Source organism: Zalophus californianus, chromosome 4 (genome assembly GCF_009762305.2).
Source record: "Zalophus californianus isolate mZalCal1 chromosome 4, mZalCal1.pri.v2, whole genome shotgun sequence".
Classification (NCBI taxonomy): Eukaryota; Metazoa; Chordata; class Mammalia; order Carnivora; family Otariidae; genus Zalophus; species Zalophus californianus.
In genome coordinates this window covers 78,209,414-78,231,212 of record NC_045598.1, presented here as the reverse complement: position 1 = coordinate 78,231,212, position 21,799 = coordinate 78,209,414, and the positions used below count along the sequence as shown (strand labels likewise).

General features: G+C 33.4%; 1 protein-coding gene across 5 annotated transcripts in view; it reads right to left on the bottom strand.

Moving 5' to 3' along the window:
- Positions 1–3,963: 3,963 nt before the first annotated feature.
- Positions 3,964–21,799, bottom strand: part of MTF2 (metal response element binding transcription factor 2) — a 57,391-nt gene continuing 39,555 nt past the window's right edge. For 3 of the 5 annotated variants that reach the window (XM_027613759.1, XM_027613774.1, XM_027613783.1), the window contains 8 exons: positions 21,292–21,360; positions 20,338–20,461; positions 13,945–14,012; positions 12,267–12,437; positions 8,336–8,441; positions 8,163–8,215; positions 7,945–8,049; positions 3,964–6,398 (listed from right to left, as the gene is read on the bottom strand). In XM_027613759.1, coding sequence (XP_027469560.1) covers positions 6,041–6,398; positions 7,945–8,049; positions 8,163–8,215; positions 8,336–8,441; positions 12,267–12,437; positions 13,945–14,012; positions 20,338–20,461; positions 21,292–21,360 — 1,054 coding nt within the window. In that variant the 3' untranslated portion in view covers positions 3,964–6,040. Of the gene's footprint in view, positions 6,399–6,573; positions 6,647–7,944; positions 8,050–8,162; positions 8,216–8,335; positions 8,442–12,266; positions 12,438–13,944; positions 14,013–20,337; positions 20,462–21,291; positions 21,361–21,799 lie in introns of all 5 variants that reach the window. The other 2 variants (XR_003523384.1, XM_027613766.1) reach the window with 2 other exon arrangements.

Genomic DNA, 21,799 nt, shown 5'->3' with positions numbered 1-21,799 from the left:
TACCCACATCTAGACCCCTGAGAGTACCACCATATTATAGCAACATAAATGTTCACAATCTCTCAGTAATTAGGAAAAAGTTAACATGCTAAAGATAGTGTTTTTAAAAACATTAAGTACTTAACACATTCTAGAAAAATCTTCAATAAAGTGGCATTTTAAATACTTCTGGTCTCATTTAATGGCTTAAAAGTTGCTTAAAGGGGGCGCCTGGGTGGCTCAGTCATTAAAGCGTCTGCCTTCGGCTCAGGTCATGATGATCCCAGGGTCCTGGGATCCAGCCGGCTCTCCCTGCCTCTCCCCCTGCTTGTGCTCTCGTGCTCTCTGTCAAATAAATAAATATCTTAAAAGAAAAAAGTTGCTTAAAGAACAAACTATAGTTTATTAAGAGGTATTAAGAATGAGTTTCTGATGACAAAATTCTTCACTGGAAACTTTACATCCAAAGATAAAAATAACATAAAAAGTCTAAAATACCAGGTTATGCAAAATTATAATACAAAGTAAAAACAGACCTGTTATAGATCCGCTCTTGGATTCTGGAAGAGATTTGGTAATAAAAGAATACAGGAACCAAACTGTGCCTCCACAAATCTTAGATGAGCTAATAGGCTTTCTTTTCCAAAACCCTCTTCAATATGCTTCATCCTCAAGGAAAAGTTTTAACTTTACAGGTATCTAAGCAAGCTTTATATATTTTGCAAAGGGGACCCAAATTCTCATTAAGATTCTAATTTATTTGAGAGAGTGAGTGAGCAAGTGAGCACAGATGGGGGGCCGCAGAGGGAGAGAGAATCTCAAGCCAACTCCACGCTCAGTACAGAGCCTGACATAGGGCTCGATCTCAAGCTTGATGTCACAACCCTGATATCCCAAATGAGCTGAAATTGACTCAGATGCTCAACCGACTGAGCCACCTAGGTGCCCCACAAAGTCTTGTTTCTGTCTCAAATTCTGTATAGGCAAAATTCCCTTACATTCCACTAATAGTACTAAAGATAAAATATGTAAGGAGTCAATTAACAGCCAAAACAATACTAATCATAATCCTTCACTAAGCATATATTATTTATACTAGATGCTATTAACATTTAACTTAAATTTACAACCTCATTTTGAGTATTTAATTTAATGTAATTTATTTACTTAAATTGTTATGTATCTAAAGTTACATATGCAAATTATTAATTTGTAGAAACACTATAATAGTAATGTAATTAAGACTTTCAAACATTTGAAAAACTTGATTTTTTTTTCAAGATTTTATTTATTTGACAGAGAGAGACACAGTGAGAGAGGGAACACAAGCAGGGGGAGTGGGAGAGGGAGAAGCAGGCTTCCCGCGGAGCAGGGAGCCCGATGCGGGGCCCAATCCCAGGACCATGGGATCATGACCTGAGCCGAAGGCAGACGCTTAACGACTGAGCCACCCAGGTGCCCCGAAAACTTGATTTTTTAAAAGAATTGTTTTTGGTGAGCTTACTTTTAACTTCTGCTTGATATGAAAAAGTTACTTAAAAAAAAAAAAACTTTCAGGGGAACCTGGGTGGCTCAGTCGGTTAAGCATCTGCCTTTGGCTGAGGACATGTTCCCAGGGTCGTGGGATCGAACCCCACGTCGGGCTCCCTGCTCAGCAAGTAATCTGCTTCTCCCTCTCCCTCTCTCCCCAACTCCTCGTGCCCACTCGCTCTCTCTCACTCTTTCTCTCAATAAATAAAAAATCTTAAAAATAAAATAAAATAAACCTTTCAATCAGCTGCTAGATATTCACTCAGATATTATCAACATTTTTTTTTTAGCACTTGACATAATTAATGATGGGCTGAATAAACTTGGTAGAATTCAGTAACAAATGTAAGCTACTTTTTTTAATTCCCAAGCCTAGGCCACACACAAAAGCAGGAAAGATCAAACATAAACATCCACAAGGGAGACAGCAGAAGCTAATAGGCATGTGCAGCCTACCTCTCACTATGACTTCAAGATTGAACAGAGCCCTCCAAATTTTAAAACAGTTATCTGCCATAGTTTTGTAGCACCAATCTTGCATATATTTTGTTCCATGAACTCAGTGTCAGTGCTACTCCTGTGATATCCAAGAAAACTCAATGAAAGTAATTTAAATACTAAGGAATAAGATTTTTGTTAGGTCAAGTTGAGCTCTGGAGGGCCACAAACCATTATCTAAGACTTTTTCTGCCTTCTGGCCCCCATGAACCAATCTGTGCCTGTTTCGAGACTGTATCACCCTTACTGTGAAAGCATGAAAGAAAAAGAGAGAAAAGATTGAATACCTTTTGGTAAATACAAGGAACAAAAATTAGACTAATGATTTTGAACAAGATATATTTTTGTTTTATCCAATAAGTACATTTTATCACCTATGGAAGTTTTGTTCATTTGTTTGTTTGCTTAAATCCAGTGGAATTTTCTTGAACGAAATATCACATTCCTTGAAGATGCTGCAAAAGTGAGGAATTACTATTACTAAGCATAGTTTCAATACTCATCATCTCTAACAAAGAGAAAATGCAAGGGGAGGAAGCAAAGAGGGATTTTGCTGGGTAAGAAGTGAGGGAAGGGGAGAAAAATAGAGTGAGCTAGTTTATCTGCAGTCTTATTCTAATTTTAAAGATAAAGACAGTATAATATTTTGATCTAGCTATTGCTCCAAGACATTCTGATATAACTTAAAAATTACAAATATTGTACTTACTCCCATTCTATTTGTTGATATTCAGAGAGCCAATCAGTTTGCTTTCACAGCTTCTCTCATCTCTAAATTTTTATCAGTCTGACAACTGGTTTCTTAACTGCTACTAATTAGAAAAGAATCCGTGACCAGATAAAATCCTCACTTTACATTTAACTGCCAAGTTTTTATTTTCCTGAGGAAAGAAGATGACTGATCAACTGCCACAGAAGAAACCAAAGGAGACTTTTGGGAGTGGGTATTTGTGGAAGTACTCAAATACAATTGAAAGAGGAAAACTTCCCCACCTTAAACAGGGCATTTTTTTTTTTTTTTTTTTTTTACTATTTCCCAAAGTTGCATGGACATCTTCCTTTGCCATCACATCCTCATTCAAACAACTCTAGAACTACATATACAACAGTCTGCTATAACTATGCAAGTCAGATCATGCTCCAACCAAAACTTAATATTACCTGGTAGAAACTCAACCAAGTAGTTCATTCAGAAGAATTAGTTCTACCCCCAAGGCTCATAACAGAAATCTTCTGAATATATACACAACAGAAACCAAGCATGTACAGTTGGACATAACTTGCAAAATATAAGGGGAGAGGAACCCTCAACTCACACATCAGTGAACATTCACTTGTTAAACATTTAGTAACAAAAGATGACTAGCAAGATCTGACTTTATTACTTGTACATTAGAATTTATAGAATAACTCTGATAGCTCATATTCTGATCTAGTTAGATCGTATAAGAATCCATACTTATCATTTATTATCAGGATATTTATAAAAATGTATTTGTTTTGAATAAAATGTAATTAAAACGAGTAAGGCATACTATTTTTACATCTTTTCCTTCTATAGTCTAGGAGCAAAGCTTTTAAGGAAAAAAACCCAAAATCCTTTGATGTGAACCTGACACCTTCTATATAAGCAAAAAGAAAAATAAAGTTGAAAAGTCTGAATTTTTTTCAAATTTTGGGGACAAGGTAGATAAAGGGAGATATATTGTCTTTCAAGTAGGAAGTGTACAAGCTGACTAAACAGTTTTTTTCTTAAAGGGTCATTTTAGATGAACATGCAATAATTATTAATATTATTTGAGGGACAAGCAGAAAATGAAAGCCAAGTTTCATAAAGATTCATTCAAGTGAACATATTTACAATGGAATTGGAAAATCCTTAGCTCCCTGACTAAATAAAAGCAGTCATCCACTGCATCAGTGTGTATTTTCAAGCAAATACAGAAGCAAAACTCATTAGCTCTTTAAAAAATACACACATTTAATGTTGGTCTGTTTTAATTCTAAGTAAAGCAATTCCAAAAATACAAACTGAACATCAGAGCCATGTGGAACCACCATGATAAAATAAAACAGACATTCACAATAATTACGTCTAAAGACAGTTCAGCTTAATAAATCATCTTCCAGGTATACTAAAGAAAGAGTTACTAAAATACTGCTGGTGTTCAGTTAGAATTAAAGGACTTTGGGGAAAATGAAATAATATGATACAGGTGGAGTGAATAAGGTTACACGGGATTTACATTTTCCATTACCCCTAGATATAAACAAACATTCAAAATCAACACAAACTCTGTGTGTTATTCAAAATATTGCAGCTGCAGGAAAGGCAACTTTAAATTAATAGCTAGGGGAAAATCAAGTTTTGGTGGAGGTAAACAGAAGTGACAGTTTTTAATTTGCACTTTTGTAAAGCTCATTTATACCTGGCCAACCAGGAACCAAATGCAGGACAACGAAGTTCTCTGCTTCTTTTGGCTATAATGTGACAAGAAAAGGTCATCTTTTGAAGATGTTTAAAGAAATAAAGCAACTTTCTTTATAAAACAGTCAAATAATCAATCAATGGAATAAATAAGTACTAACCCACATTCTTACCGCTCTGTAACCACTACACTTTACATATTTTTCATTTTGGCGGCAAATTCCCCAATTTTTAGGCAAAATCCACCAATCACTTTTAAGAGTAAAATGAATAGCCACCAAAATAAGAATATTCTTCTGTTTACTCTTTGGCTAAAAAAGAAAACAAACAAAACAAAACAAAAAGAAACAGAAGACAACTAACACTGGTGATAAAAGAAACTGTTTTTTTACATGTAAAATAAAGTTATCAATTTAAATCTTGGTACATTTTATAAAAACAAGAGGTAATGTTGTAATAAAACAGCAGTAGCCTTGTCAGGCAACATACTGTTTGTTAACCCTGTGCAATAAAATACTTTGTTCATACTACACTTATTCAACATGACTAACAGTTACTACAGACATTTCAGGAATCTTCACGGGACTCCTACAGACTTACTGTTAAAACTGAGAGACATTTACAATCATAATGTGCCATGAAAACTTGAAAACATTACTTCTAGTAGGAGATAATGTTCATATTATTTGAATTGGTTTTAGGTATTGAACAGCTGAGTTACAAGGACTGAAAGTGAAAAGCATTCTAAAAGCCCATGAACACTGTTGTTCACACCCTTCTTCAGAACACACTAAACTTTAAACTTGTTTGACACATTTCTCTTCATACATAGCAAGCAACAGCACCCAATAAAAGCCTGAGAAGAAATGCTGCTGTGTAAATACTGCAACTATTCCTGAAAAAAGAATTATGGGATATATACTCCAAAGCTGCCCATTCCCATAATTTGTATTGCATAGGTCACATAATCACACACATATATATACACATCTGTGTATATATATGCACATGCAAAGAATATATTAAGACGACAATGAAGTCTAGTCACAGAGCAATTTACAGGCTCAATATATTTTTTACATTTTGCATGAAAGAAAATTTCAATATTTTACAGTCTTTTAGTAGGCATTATATACACTGCACTTTATGAAATCTGAAAGGTATTGAAATAAATTTTTTCCAACATTTTGGTAACAAAACAGACAACGTTTCTCCAAATACTTGTGCTATCTATCTACATGATCTGTTTGATCTGATAACCACTAATCACAAAAACTGATTCAATGGAATAATTAGAAAAATTATCTAACACCATGCATGGATTTGAATCATTTTTAATATCCTATCCTAGAAACATTCTACAAATCTTAAGATTTAAAAAATTAAGTCTCTGTTCTGATTTTTAAAAGATATCTTTTTACGACAATATCCATAACATTGACAGGTACATGTTAAGGCTAGTTATCATCTCCTTTTGTGAATTTTTTTGACTTTTTTTTTTTTTTTTAAGAAAGATAGTAAAAGCCAGACTCCTTTATCCTTTAGGGCTTTGAACTGTACCTACAGAAAATGAGAGTGCAGTGAACATAATGTTCAGTCCTACAGTCAGGATGCAGTTGCTCCTTCCCATTCCACAAGATACTGCACCTTTCCATCAAGTGTCACCCGACGAGCCAATACTCGGTATTTTTCACCACATGCTATTCTACCTGCAGCACCAAAATAACTGGTAATGGAGTTCTTTAGATGATTGAGTTGCAACTCCTGATCTGCTAAGTTATTCAAAATCTCTGTGTTGAGTTCATCAAATTGGTAATCTTCTTTGCCTTCATCATCTTTTACAATTTCTGAGTTCTGAGTCTGGAGTGCTCTTCTTGGAAGACGACCCCTTCTCCTCCGTAAATGTGGTATTGCAGCAGGCCAAGATCTTCCTGTACGAGTTCTTTTTCTGGAGTCAGATAATCTATGGAACAAGAAAGACCACAATTGTCTACTGAGTTTATAAAGCATCCTCTGCCCAAACAATATGTTCTCAGATTTTTTTCTATCACTCTACTGTAAGTATATACCCTTGCTGACATAAAAATCAGCCAAACCAAAACAATACATGCTATTTTTATAAATGGATTATCACTCGCCTTCGTTAGATTCCATCACCTTCTTGGGGCTGACCTTTGAAGAGCTTTTCTTCCTTAACAATGTACTATTAAGCTTAAAAGAATCAGAGGAAGTTTTTAATTACGAGGCCAATGAGACAAATTCTTACCAAGAAGAGGCCCTATTCATTAGTCAGATATCGTCAACAGTCTTATCATTAAAAAGAAGACAGTTCATTCACTCATTCAATGCAGTAAATACTTAATAAGTACCTACTCTATACACAACATTGTTCCATGTGCTTAAATAGATGGTAGAACTAGAATAAATGTTCTCTTATTACCAGTTCTAGGCCTAGTGAAGTAATGCACTGAACTGGAATAAGCATAAACTAGAAATCAGGGTACCCGGAATCTAGCTCTGTGATATTGGCCAAATTCAAATCTCATATCCTCTGTATTCCCTTCTGTGAAGAGATTAAATGAAGGGGTTGAACCAGATCATCTCTGAGGTCCTTTTTAGCTCAGAAATTCAATGATTTTCTAATCTTATAACAAGGGGAGAATATAGCATAACAGCTAAATTCAAAGACTTTACAATCACACTGCTCAATTCAAAATCCCAGCTCTGTTATCCTTGTTAATAAACATGCTAGTCTGGGCTTGTTTCTTAAAACCCTCTCAAGTTTCAGTTTCTTTATCTTTAAAATGGGAATAACAGGACCTACAACTCAAAAGATTGTTTTAAGAATTAAATAAGACAATGTATGTAGGAAGATGAGCAAAATGCTTGGGTAAGAGGCCAAAAACAGTTCACGTATTTTTCACAATTCATTAAAAAATGAGTTACATTTTAAGCTTTTTAATACTCTGAATTTTGTATGATTTACATGAGCAGTTTCTGAATTGTGAACAAAAATTAAACTAAGGGAAGTATAAAACTTGCAACTCACAGTTCTGACCCCAAGTAAACTATCTTTTCATACCTGATATATCATGCTTTAGGAAAGGTATCCTTCTGAAAAGTCAGGTTAACTAAAATATTAGAGAAGTCTGCTACTGATAGAAATCCTGAGTTTAAGATCCTTTTAGTAACAAAAGGATTTGTATGTCTGATTCAGATATTAAAAAAAGAAAAAGTCTTCCTAAAGCAAGGCATACCTAAATATTACAAGCATAGAAAGGTCTCGAGGAAAAGAACACAGCCTATACACACCAGTATACCTCTTTTCTGTGCACACAGCAAAATTTCCTGATGAATATTAACAACCTAAGGAATCTACATATAGATTGCTTCTCAAACAATGAAAGGCATACTTATACAACTTTCGATTGCTAAAAATTTAATATTACTTTACAAAGAAAAATTATCTAGAAGAAAATTAGTAAGGAATAAGAATATAAAATATCTACCCATAATGCCTGGAAATGCTAGACGAGGTAGTTTCTTTTGCACTGGAAGCACCCGTGAAATCCACATCTGAGGTATTAGATGAATGTGCAGTTCCCTCAGTTCTCCTGAGACAAAAAAATTTAAATGGTATAACGACTATATTACATAACAATAGAAATACTCCCATTTCCCCCCAAAAGAAAATTCCTAGGATAGGAAAAAATAACTTTCTATTTACCCTATAGAACAAGGTAAATCCAAGGTAGGATTCTCTGAAATTGATTCCTTATCCTGGAAAATAAAAAATAACATTTAAAGCATGGTTCTAAAGTAAATGAAAAAGATACTCATTTCTCAGTTAATTTCAAGCATCCTTCCTCTCTGAGAACATATACCAACACATCCTCTTACCAAAGGTGGCTCAGCAGTTTTCTGAATCATTTTTCTTGTATATGGGCCAGGTGGACGACCTACAGATTTTTTCTTTCCTTTTTTTTCTATGCCATTGCTTACTTCCCTGAAACATAAAACCATTATGTATTTAATTTCTGCATAAAGAAAATAAAAAGACAATGGATAACACACACTCTACTTATGTAATAATTAGGTTATACTTATATTTTTATATTAATGGTAATATAAAAACAAAAAAATTAAATATAAGTTGAATCTACAAGTTTAGTCAAGTGCATAGATAATACATTCCAATTTAAATATACATTTCTTGACTTCAGAAATATTTACATATGCAAAGGTTTAAGAAAAAAAGTGTTCTCTTTACTACAATTCTGAAAAAGATATAGCACCTAAAAGTTAAAAAGCAAAAACAAAAACAACCAGACTACTACACTGGATGGAAGATTTCAAAACTCCCAGAAGTTCAATTATGTAATTTAGGTTGTTACTATGTGGTACTTGGGAGATATTTCAAGAATTTATTACTAAAAGTGATTACGAATTTATAGTTACCCACATGGAGCCAGGAAGTATCTATATTAAAATATTTTAGTTATAAACACAGGCTGCCTTTAGAAATGGATATATATATATGTATATATATATATATATCCTTGAATGATGTTTATCAGAAAGAGAATGAACCCAGGATGGAAGAGTGTAGAGGAAGGAATTCTTCATATCGGGCAGGGAGTCATTCAAAAGACACAATTAGAAAGATCTAGAAAACTGTTTTTGAGATATAAAAGCAAATGTCAAGCAATAGGAAGAAGGAAAAAAAGCAATAATCAAGGACATCTCTAGGAGAAGAAGAAAAGGGCAAATATCAACATATAGAACATCAACTTCATTTATTCAACAAATATTATCTACCACAGAAAAGAGATATCAGATAATAGGAATACAAAGATCTTCCCTGTGCTAAGGGGTTCACAGTATAGTCAGAAGTTGACAAAGGTGTACACAAGCAGGCTAATAAAAAGGGTTCAGTGCTATAAGAAAGTTACCCAGGAAAATTTAGCTAAAAAACATGGAAAAGGAGGAATAATACTATATAATAGGCTAGAAAGCGGTGAATGGAAAAAATTAGAAGACAACTACTCCAGACACCAAACTAAAGTTGGGAAAGTACAAGGAAGGAGCAAGGGAATTAGAGGAACAAAGCTTAACTGGAACTATAATCAAAAGTCTCAAGGATAAGGTAGATGGGGTATACATGCTTTTTGAAAGATAATCAACATTTATAGAGGACTCTTGGACTAAAGAAAGTACTCTCAGATTAAAAGGACCAATTCATACATAGGACCCAGAAGGAATAGAGAATGCCTTTAAAGAAAGCCTGAACCATTTCCTGGTGGCATCGAATGAAAACCTGAGAGCTAACACAGATATAGTGTCTTATTAATATCATGATAGGAATGAGAAAATTTGTGTAAACCTTTTTTCTAATTCATAATATGGGCAACTGATAGCAAAGGATTAATGATAAAATCTGAAAGTGCTAAGAATAAGTATGCTTTCCTTTAGGGGAAAAAAAAACTTGAAAGCAGTATCTACTTTATTACAAACTCAAATGGGTATGAAACACTGTGTAATTACCTTTTTTACTCTCCAAGATGACTATCTCATACCTTTTATTTGCTCCTTAAATTTCCCTCTCTGCACAACCCTCTCAGCCGTCTTTATACCTCAGTATTTCACTGAGAAAATAGAAGCTACCAAGCAATAACTTCAGTCATCTCCCAAATGCCAAATTTGTAATAGAACTAGCATCTGTACCCATTTTCACCCAATTTCAACAAAAGGGTGTAAGTCCTATCAAAAGCCATTCCCACATTTAAGTTCTAAGTTCCTTCCCTTTTAGTTTCTCAAGGACTTTACAGTATCCTCAATTACCTTCCCTCTTTCCTATACCAATCTCTTCTCCACTGGATCATTCCTACTAGCACATAAAAACAGGTTCCAATTAATTTTCCATCTTTTAAAAAGCCATCACTTGAGCACTTCCCCTCTTCAGCTTCCATTTGTCTACCTCTCTTCACAATAAAACTACTTTAGTGTTGGTGACACATGCCCTCCCTTTACACTTTCTCCCTTCTCATTCAGAATTCTTAAAGATTATTTCCTATTTTCCTCTTTTCCTTTATTATCATCGTTATTTTGAATCTGCCTATGTCCCTTATTTGTAGAAAAAGCCCAGTTTTGACATGTTAATTGAGCAGTGCTGGATTTAATCATACTTTAACCCACTCCAAACTGACTTCTATCCTTACCTTTTCAAAAAAACAAACAAAAAACTGTTTTTGTTAAGGTCACTAATAACAGAATGTTATCCTATGCAATAAACATTTTTCTCTCATCTTAAATCTACCTCTCAGCAGCATTCAATACTGTTTAATATGCTCATCTTTCTTGAAACACTCCCCTTCTCTTAGTTTTCAAGACACCAAACTTTCCTGGTTTCCTCCTATCTCACTGATCATTCTTTTTTAGCCTCCTTCGTTTATTTCACTTCTTCCAAATCTCCAAATGATAACAGGGCATTATCTGGGCCACAGTACTCCCCCTCACCCCAGCTCTTGCTTCCTAGGTAATTTCATTCATTTTCATGGCCTTATAAATCAGCTTCCAAATTTGTTTCATGTGTCCTGACCTCTCCTGAGCTCCTGACTTACAGACCCAGCTGTCCATCATCATCACTTAGATATCCCTTGTAAAAATCTCAAATTGTTAGTATGAGACAGAAGAATGCTTCACTCACCTTGCCAAATCTGCTCTTGCAGGTCTTGATAACAGACATCACCACCCACCAGTTGCTCAAGCCAGAAATCTGAGCATTATATAGCGTTATATAACTTCTTCATTCCTCCCTTTCTTCCATAAATTTAATTCATTAGCAAAGCCAATAAATTCTGCATCCAACAGAGATCTTGAACCTATTTTCTCTCCATTTGAATGATACCACCTACCCAGACAATCTCTCACCTAGAAAACTGCAGGAGTCTTCATTTCTCTTGCTTCTATTCTTACCTCTATACCTATCCATTCTCCAAACAGCATACAAAGATGTATTTTTTTTAAAGGATAATTCAGTCTGCTTACATCTTTAAACAGCTCCCCATCATTAAAAAAACACCCGAACTCCTTAGGAGACCTACACAACTCTACATGATCAAGCCCCACCCAAACTTTTCAACACCTGATGCTACTCTCTAGCCCTCATTCACTCCTTACTAGTATGTGAGTTCCTAGAACATGCCTCAAGCCTTCATACTTGTTATTTCCACCATCTGCAATATTCTTCCCTTTGTTCTGCATTTTTTGGTTAGTCTCATTCTTTGAGTTTCAGCTTAAGTATCATCTTAAATAGGCCTTCCTTAAGCCTCCTTCTTAAGAGTAGACTGTTTCACCTCTATCCGTCCCAGAACAATCTAAATCCATTTGCTATGTCCTAGATGGCACTAGCATGACCTGTAATTATTTTATCACCTTTCTTCCCCAGTATACTCTTAACCCCATCAGGGCAGAAAGAAAGTCTGTCTTGTTATTATATCCCCAGCACTTAGATAGTAAGGTGCTTGATAAATGGAATGAATAAATGGATGGATGAGTGAATGAGAAATGAACAAACAAATGAACAGGCCAGTACTTAACTGTCTGCTAACAAAGTCAATAGGACTTATTCCTAGAAAGCCTAAGATCTAAAGTAAATAAATAAACATCTAATTTAAATTAACTGTACCTTGTCTAAGCAAGAAATTATAAACAGGAAAACAAATCAAGGTAACTACCACTTGTACTTTCAAATATACTAATGCAACTAAGTAACACATTTTTAGTTACAAATAAGCTAAAGAGAAAAACTAAGCCACAGATCAACTTTTACCTTGAATCAGATATAGGTTTGGATGCCTTTCTGCCTTTAATTTTAAATTCATGGGATGTTCCTTCAGGTTCTTTCTCTGCTTTGAAAGCCACATTTGGTGGCACAGGAGGAACACGAATTCGCAACCCAAACAAATGCTTCTTCTTCTTTATTTCTTTCCCAGACATAAACCTAAATTTTTAAAAAAATTAACTAAAAATTTAAAAACTGAACACATATACATGGCAGACCCTAACTCATAACTTTCAGATATAAAGCCTTTATACATGAAAGTCCACCCAATACTACAAAACTCACTCTTTCCCTTTGCTTTCCTTGATTCTTTTCTGCTCCAGAGCTAATCCACAGCAGGATATAACGGGGGAGTAGGGACGGATAGGATCAGAAGGGAGAAGAGCACATGTCCACTTCTAACTTTTTAAAGGAAGAAGAGTAAAGAGTGGTGTCTTTTTAGTCCTAAAATGTGTTGTTCCATATTTCAGCGTCATGTGTTTAAAAGATCTCAAAAACGGTTTAGGAAAAGAAAAATTCTATTTCAGAGTGGATCTGTGAGGGGAGAAACCCTGGTCAGAAAGTAACAGGCGTTAGCAGTGGAAAAGAGGACCCAGTATGAGAGGTCCAAAAAATAAAAGCAGTGTCTAGTGTGTCAGATCTAGAATTGGAAATAACGTGGAGCAGAGAAAAGTTATTTCAGTGTGGGTTTACGTCTCTGAAAAATGTGTTCCATAACTGTTTCCCTAAGTCCTCAGGCTCCTTACTCCAAAACACCCCACCTACCTATTGCTACTAGACCCTGCCTAACCTTAAGAACACACTACCAAATGCTTGGAATATTCTTCCACTGTTATGCAGGTTTGAGAAAGGGGAGCTCCCATTTCTATCATAATAGGAATAGATGTATTTCTGGTACCCTAAATTGGATTACAGAATTAATGTCCCATAAAGTATTTTTACTAGCACAGTAACTGCTCAGGCACTTCATGGCTTTTTGAACTGGCCAAAAGATCTAGCTAGCCACTAGTGATTACAATATTTTTAAGGAGGGAATGCTGTCCAGTTCAAAAAAAGAACAATCTTATAAAATAGCTCAATGGTTGGTTAGAACCAGCATACACCCTTAAGACATTTCTACTGCAATTTTTAAATATTTTTTAAAAATGTAGATACGCTGGTTTTTTATAAAAAGGAAAGCCCTATACAAGAATATATCAAACAATTATCAATTATCAAAAACAGTACTAATACTACTTTTCTGTACCTGTTGACAATAACTAATCTTAAAATCATAGAAGATCTCGTGATCATTTTAAAACCAACATTCTCTACAGTATTTTCCACTACAGTTTGCATTTTCCCACCAGCTAAGATTTTATTTTATTTTCAGGAGACTGTATTATAAAAACAAGTCATTACTGAATGTTTTTCAATTGAACAGGCCAAATTCCCGAGATATTGGTATGCCTGCCTCCCACATCCACCATTCCCAGAGGATTGCTCTTCCCCTCTCCAACCCTTGAGAATCACTACTTTACACTGACCGAAAAATAGGACATTAAAAAGCTTAAAATGGTTTGTACTAGTTCTGAACACCAATCCCACAATCCTTAAACAAATGCCATTATTCCTTATACTTACTAAATGTCTCCCTCATAGGGATACATAAAATAAATCAACTTACATGGTCTTGTAATCATTTAATGCCTCCAGAACATGCTCATATCTTTCAGATTTTGGTGTGTCTGCCAGCTGTGAAGTATCAAGAAACAATTTAACGCACTATAATTTCATCAATTAGTAATATACAGGTGCTAGACAGAGGCAACGTGATGCAGAAGTAAAGTATACTGACTGGTAGTCAGAAGATCTAAGTTCTAATTCCAGGTCCTCACTGACTAGCTGCATGATCTAAGGTCATTTAACCTCTTAAGGCTTGTTTTCTTATCTATAAAAAGGGGAGTAAAAATCCTCCTCTAATTACCAGTAATTATGTGAATCAGACGATATGTCTGAAAGAACTGTAAACTGTAAAACATTACAAGAATGGGATTTTATTAGTTATTACATTTAATTCTATAATCTGAGGAAATAATATATTAGAATGACTTTAATATCAACCATATATTGGTTCTAATAGATATTATTAGGGAAGAGTATAAAAAGTAATGAGAAACATAAAATTTTATTTCCCAATACTTCTAATATTAGCAGAAACCAATAATCTCTATAACTTCAAAAAATTCTGTGAAACGGGGGGGGATTATTTTCATAAAAGTTATAGACGTTAGCCAGCCCTAAAACTCAAAATGTCTCAGTAATTTTTTATCATCACAAATCGTTTTAAAATCTTGATTTTAAATTCAATTCTAGAAAATATTATTTTGTTTCAAAAGGGCTTCCTTAAGAGTCATTTCTGCCTCTTCTTCTAAGTGTTTAAAGACTGGGGCCCAACAGCAAAAAATTCTCAATTTTTATAAAAGGACCATTCTCAATTAAAGCCACAATAACTTAAAAAAAACAAAAATCCAGAGTATCATAGTTGACTTTCAAGAGTACCACCAGTATGTTCTTTACCAATTTAAACTTCCAAACCTCAGAACTGCTTCAAGTAAAAAGAGTAAACAAATCTGTCAAATAGAATGTTGGAGGCAAAAGAGACTTACAGAGTCATCTACTCCAACTCTATTTTACAGATTAGTTAACAGATATAAAGGTTAAATGAAATGCTCAAATTCAATGGCTGATTAGTGAGAGAGCTAGAATTCTGAACCCAAATGACAATAAGTCCATTCACTCAACATTCACTAAGAGTCCATACTTGCTAATGTACTGGGTACTTTTAGAAAATAAGAAAAGAAATGGGACAGTCTGGTGCTCATGCCTCTATACCATACCACTTCCTCTTATTGTAATTTCTGCAGTTTTCAATGATAGAGAATTTCTATTAAAGAAGAAATAACAGAATCAGACCTTAAAGGTTGAAAGACACTTTAGATGTCCATGTAATTCAAGGTTCCATCAATACTTTTATAGTACTGATAGGCATTCAACCTTGGTTTAAATATTAACAAAAATGAAAGCTGATAAGGCACCCACTGAGGGAGCCCATTTCATAGGTGGACAAAACCTTCCTTCCTGGAACTCTTCTAGTCCTTTTTTACAAGCCAGTTCTTCAAATATTTGATAGCAGCTATCATGTCTAAGTGTAAGATTATGTCTAAGTTCAAGATTAGGTTGAAAGCTCTTAGCAACCACATTACATAATTATTTCCTATTAACCTTTGGCTAACTAATTCCATCTCTTCCTCATCCCCCCACCTCCCCACCCAAACTCTAAAATCTTATCAGATAAACTGATCAAATCAAGTTTTCGCTATCATACACTGCTTCTTCTGAACTGGTTGGATGTGTATTTAAGCCTAAAAGCAGAACTTTATAACTGTTGTTAATTTGCTTTGTTTTCAGGTCAGTGTTTGAGATAATCTTTTCTCTTGATTCTGTCATCCTTCTTGAATTAGGAGTAGACACAAAGACAGAACCTGTGGCTCTCCATTAGAATCTCCCTCCAGAATATTTCCAAGCCACTGAATGCTTTTGTTTCTATTTTTCAACTGGTTACATATCCATTTTTTACTTTTAATTTTAACCAGTTCAAATTTCAGTATCTAATATGAAATTCAGTTACACTATGTCTATACTATGCCCATAGCATTTGACATACCAGTGTGGCTAACCATAACAATAAAAGAAACTAGGGTATTTAAAATGATTTATTCTAATAAAAGTGTTTTTCCTTATTGCTTTTTAAATCTTCACAAACCACATCTGAAAAACGTGCTCTACAATTTGCTGACAATCAACAAAACTAATTTCTCAAATCTATTCCTCTTTTACTTTTTTGAAAAGCACACTGAACTCTCTTCTTTTTTTGGTACCTGCTCTCTACAGTTTCTCAGAAATTTTATCTGTAAGTTCCTTCAGCACTCCAAAACTATTTTGCATAGAACTATATATTTCAACTTGCATTATGGGGCCAAGGGATCCCTTTCCATATTTTGAAGACTCTAAGTACAGATATTATAGTTTGAATCAAATAATCTGTACTAAAAGAGCATCATATTCTAAGTCTGCCATCTGACCATGAGGTTTAAAATATCGCTAACGTAATAACCATTTTTGTTCCTCCCACCACAGATACTAATCTCACATTATGCTTTTACTTTCAGGGTTGTAAATTTCTGTATAGACATAAATGCTATTAGGTATAGTTATAACTCTTCCCTTCAATAAAATACACCTTTGAATTACCATGCCACCTAGGCTTAAGATGCAAAACAGGTTAAGTAATTTGTTTGCCAACCTATACACTGTATGTTAATACGAAACACTCAAAGCCTCAAGTATTGTTGTTAATCATTTTCTTATAATTTTCATTTAAAAATATTACACCACCTCTATTATATTTTCTTCTTTAGCTAAAACATCATATCTGCTATAGTATTTCATTTAAGTTTATGCCTTTCCCCCTACATCCTTCAAAAGGTAGCACTCAATACACTGCTATGAATCTTTGGGGGTTAAAATTTAAGAACACCATTAACAGAAAAGTAGGTTGCTCTTATAGAACTAGGATTTCAGATCACTCTGGGAATTAAGGACAAATGATAAGTAGATACCGAAGTATGAATATCTCTTTTTAACTCTCAAAAGCAATCTGGTACAACAGTTAATTGCTCATTCTAAATAAACCTTTACTTGGATCTCGAATGTTGCATTACATATTTTTACTATCTTAAAAAAAAGTATTACAAAACAATAGTTTCTCAAATAGCTACATTTAGTCTATATAAGGCAAGAAGTCTCAAAGATGTAAAAGAAAACAAAAATCACATAAGAAAACAGGATATATAACTATCATTATGTTCCAATATGTTCTAAAAGTTTCAGCTTCTCTTCACAATCCTGAAATAACCAACTAAGAAAAAAAATATGATACATAAATGTTAAATTTGCCTTTCAGTATGAAAGGATATACTCTCCAAAAGAAGTTTAATACTTTTGAAACATCTTTTTGTTATAAAAATAGTCATAGTATTTCTTTTATATCAAAAAAAAAGGCACAAAACACTAAACGGATACCACTGATTCAATTAAGATTGCTCCAAGTAACTAGAAATTGAAATAAGTACTTACGGGGCTTCCAAAATAACATAGAAATACCATTAAATTTTGACCAGTGTTATCATATATAAAATTAAGTCCTAATTCAGCTCAGAAAATAAATATAAGTGCCTCCCTATGACTATGACTAGTGTGTCCATATATATTCCTGAAAAAAAAAAGCCATAAAACTCTCAATCAACTTCTCAAGTCACCACAAGATTTTTTTTCTTTACCCACATGGAGGAAAGAAACTCTACATTTAAGGCAGTTAAATCACAACTATTTTTGTTTTGTTTCATTTTTGAGGAGAAACTTCTACAGCAAGTGCCTATGTCATATAGTCGACAGTATACATAGTAAGAACCAACGTTCTAAATGACTCTTAAGTACTCAATAACCAACAATACACTTAACACACAGTATTTCCCATGTTTTAAAAGTAATTAAAGCTATTTATAAGATTTTTAACACAAAGTATTTATAAACAAAAAGGAAGTTTTATAAACCTAAATTTGGATTAGTGACAAAACTCAATTTGCAATTCAATTTCAGTTAACCAAAGATATACTATTTTAATAATCTGGAATAATCCATTATTTGTATTATCTTTGTTTCTATTATCACAAATATTTAAAAGTAAATTAAGTGGAAAATTAGTTACATTTAAATGTTACAAATAAATGTTTAGGCTGGCATAAATTTTATAGTCTATTATTAAAATCTCATTCTCAAAAACCAATTATAATGACAGTATAAAGATACAGAAGATTAATATAGAGTTAAAAGCTGAACTTCCACCTGTAAACATTTGAGGATGGAATGACTAAGTCTGAATATTTTCTTTTTTTTAGTGCAGAGAAAAAGCAATGAGAAATGATTAGAAAGTCACTTGTTCTGATAATAAATTTGATGGCTCCAAAAAATGGAAACATTCCTCAGAAAAGTAAAACTTTTCCACTGTAAAGTTTTATTAGAGTATAATGTTCTTAATTTTTAAATTAAAAAAAAATTTCCATATTGGCAAAGAGTAAGAAATCAAACTGAATGTATAACATCTTATTTCTAAGACATTATCGCATAAGCTACAGAAAAGGAAAACATGTATCTACTAATAAATTTATTGATATGTATCAGAAGTACAGCTAGAACTAAGATACATAAGATTCATAAACTGAATTCATTTCTTAGAAATAGACTACTTGTCTAGACTAATAGTCTAATTGTGATTTTTTCTATTTTCAGCCTCTTGAATAAAATCTAAATATCATTTTTCATTTTAATAAAAGATAGCATTTGAAATAAAGTAACTTGAGTTTTTATATCTGTGCCCACTGTCTACATGAAATAACTACTACAGAATTTAATCATGTGAAACATAAAATGTACTAAGAATAGAGATGTATCTGCATATGAAGTGCTGAAGGAACCATGGCTAGAAAGAAAGCATTTTAAAAGAATATATTAAAGTATTAAATATTAAGATGACTATAATGAACACTACAGCCACTAGTGCCTTACACTTTTTTCTTTTATTACTAATCAGTTTACTAAAATTTATCAACTTTGTAAGATACTCATTTTCTCTCAAATTTCATCCAGAAAAAGCATGTAACAGAAAAGTGTTGTGTTCCAACTTCTAACACTCAAAACATCTCAGCTCAATTGATTTTAATAATATCTTTGATTTAAAAAAATCTAAGTATCCTACAAGTGTTTGTTTTATATGCAGCTGTTACCACAAACTAGCTTTTCAATGTGCATTATGTTCTCCCTGATGCCCCATAAAAACCCCCAAAACAACCCAAAAAAACCCTGATATCCTAATTTGACATGAACCTTTTATAAACTACCCCATGTCTAAAGCTACAAAAGCAGAAATTCTTCCTAAACTTCACTTTACACAACTTTTACCTCTTCAAAAAGTAATGTGTGACTAAAATTCACACATCTAATTCCACATAATATAAAACAGAATTTTTATTTAAGCTAAGAGTAGTTATGGGTGCCTGGGTGGCTCAGTCGGTTAAGCACCTGACTCTTAATTTTGGCTCAGGTTATGATCTCAGGTTTGTGAGACAGAGCCCCAGCATCAGGCTCCACTCTGGGGACTGAGCCTGCTTAAGATCCTCTCTCTCCCTCTCCCTCTGCCCCTCCCCAGCACCCCCACACTCTCAAAAGGAAAAAACAAAAACATTAAGCTAAGAGTAGTTAATATCTATATTTTAATAATTCAAAATAAGTGCTAAAAACAAGTTAACTATTAAAGTTATTTTAGTTACTTTCTTCTTTGCGCTTGTCTATTGTTTCAAAATCTTTTTCAATGAACATACATCAACCTTTATATTGCTTTTTTTAAAAGACTCTGTAAACCAGCATGAGTGGTTAGACTTTGCAAATGAAAAGCAAAATGAGATGTCAGAATGAGGGGGACAATCTCCAACTAGAATAGCTTTACTCCCTAACTCATTATTCTAACACTATTACTGTGTCCTCCCATTCCTGGAAGTCAAAGATATATATATATAAGGGAGTATCAACAAGAGAGAAAGGAACAGGGTTGGTTATATCTCTTAAATTTATAGAAACTTAGAAAAACAGAAAGAGGAACCATAAGTAAGATATGCAATAATAAGGATTTCTCCCTTCCATCTTTAACTATAATGATTCTCACTTCAGAAAATCGAAGAATCAAGTAATTTACTTCCTCCTGCATTTTTCCCTGAGTTAACAGGCAATAACCAGGAGGATGAGAGGGCTGACCCTGCTATCAAAGTTACTTCTCCCTGAACTAAAAATAAAATTCTGCTTTAGATGTGTAACTTATACATGTATCTTAGTTGCTTTTAACAGAAACAAAATAAAACAAAAAAGACATCAAGTAGCTAATGAAATTAGCTCTAAGACCACTTACCTCTCCAGGATGCAATCTATCCCAGTTTTCATTAATGTATGTCATAAGCTCAAGTTCAGAATCAAAGTATTTCTTCTTGTGAATAACACTTAGGTTGTAAAGGCATAGGTGTGCTATATCTACCCTGGAATCCAAAAATAATCACAATATACAAAAGCAATATTTTTGGTTATTGCTAGGAAATCACATTTTAAAAAATAAAAACAGCAATCAAAAAATCCAACGTGAAGTATTTAGGTGAGCAGAGGGTCAATAGCATAAGTCCTATTCACAATGTAATAAATCATTACATATGAAAATAATTGGAAAACAAATATTTGTTTATACTGAGTAGTAAATTTGAACTAAAAGGTATTTGAGTAATTTCTTAAAATACATTCCAAGAGGAAGTAACTCTAACAAAAAATAACTTAGAATAAAAAATTTTGCATTTCACTTACATATAAGCCATAGAACAGATATTTTAACACTTTATCTGATTCATGAGTTAAATCTTATCTTTTCCTAAAATGCATATAACATTTAATAAAAATTTCTAAGTACTTACTATAAGCATTTTATCAGAAATCTCCCAAAATTCATCACACTTCCCATACCCAAGAATTACACTAAACAGAAACCAGCATATTTGGTATAAGACCTCTCTCTTCTGCTGTATGCTATTCTGAAGGCCCAAAAGAATTAAAAACATGAATAAGAATTTTGAAAATCTAAAAGAAATGTAAAGCTACATTTTATGCATTAGACAACAAATGGCCTTATTATTTCAGCAATAAAACTAGATAATCTTTAGTGAAAAGACATCATGTTTACGGATCTATAAAAGAAATAAAGCAAGGTATAAAGAAAAGCAAATTTTTATTTAAACCAAGTTAATAATATACAGAACATTTCATCCTGTAGGTTTAAGAATATGGCTCTTTATTGCTCCTTAACAGAAATGTCCATACTTACCACTGTAATGGTAGACGTTTGAGGTATTCTGGTCCAGAACTGCAGACAGAGCAAATAAATGTATAAAACCTAAGAAAAAAAGAAAAGTTGCATATTGAGTAATCAAAGGTATACATAAATTATTCAACAACTAAAGCTAATATTCAGCAAGTACATATCCTACCATAGATGAGTGATACACAAAGCAAAATATAATTTGAACTATGACACTGTGATTTAAAGTTTTCTAGTAACAACAAATAATGAAATAGTTCATATATGGGGGCAAGGGCAATTTTTTTTTTACCCATTAGACATTCAGAGTTCACACAGAGATTCATACACAGGTATATTTTACTAATGGCTTGTGTGTACTATGAATTGTGATGACAGCCCCCATATACAATGTTCTACTCAATGCTCTAAACAATCTGGTAAAATAAAAGGAGATAAACTGATCTTCCTAAGTTCTGAAAGACAGTAAGCAGCATAAGCCAACATTTAAACCCAGGTTTTTTATGCCAAGTTC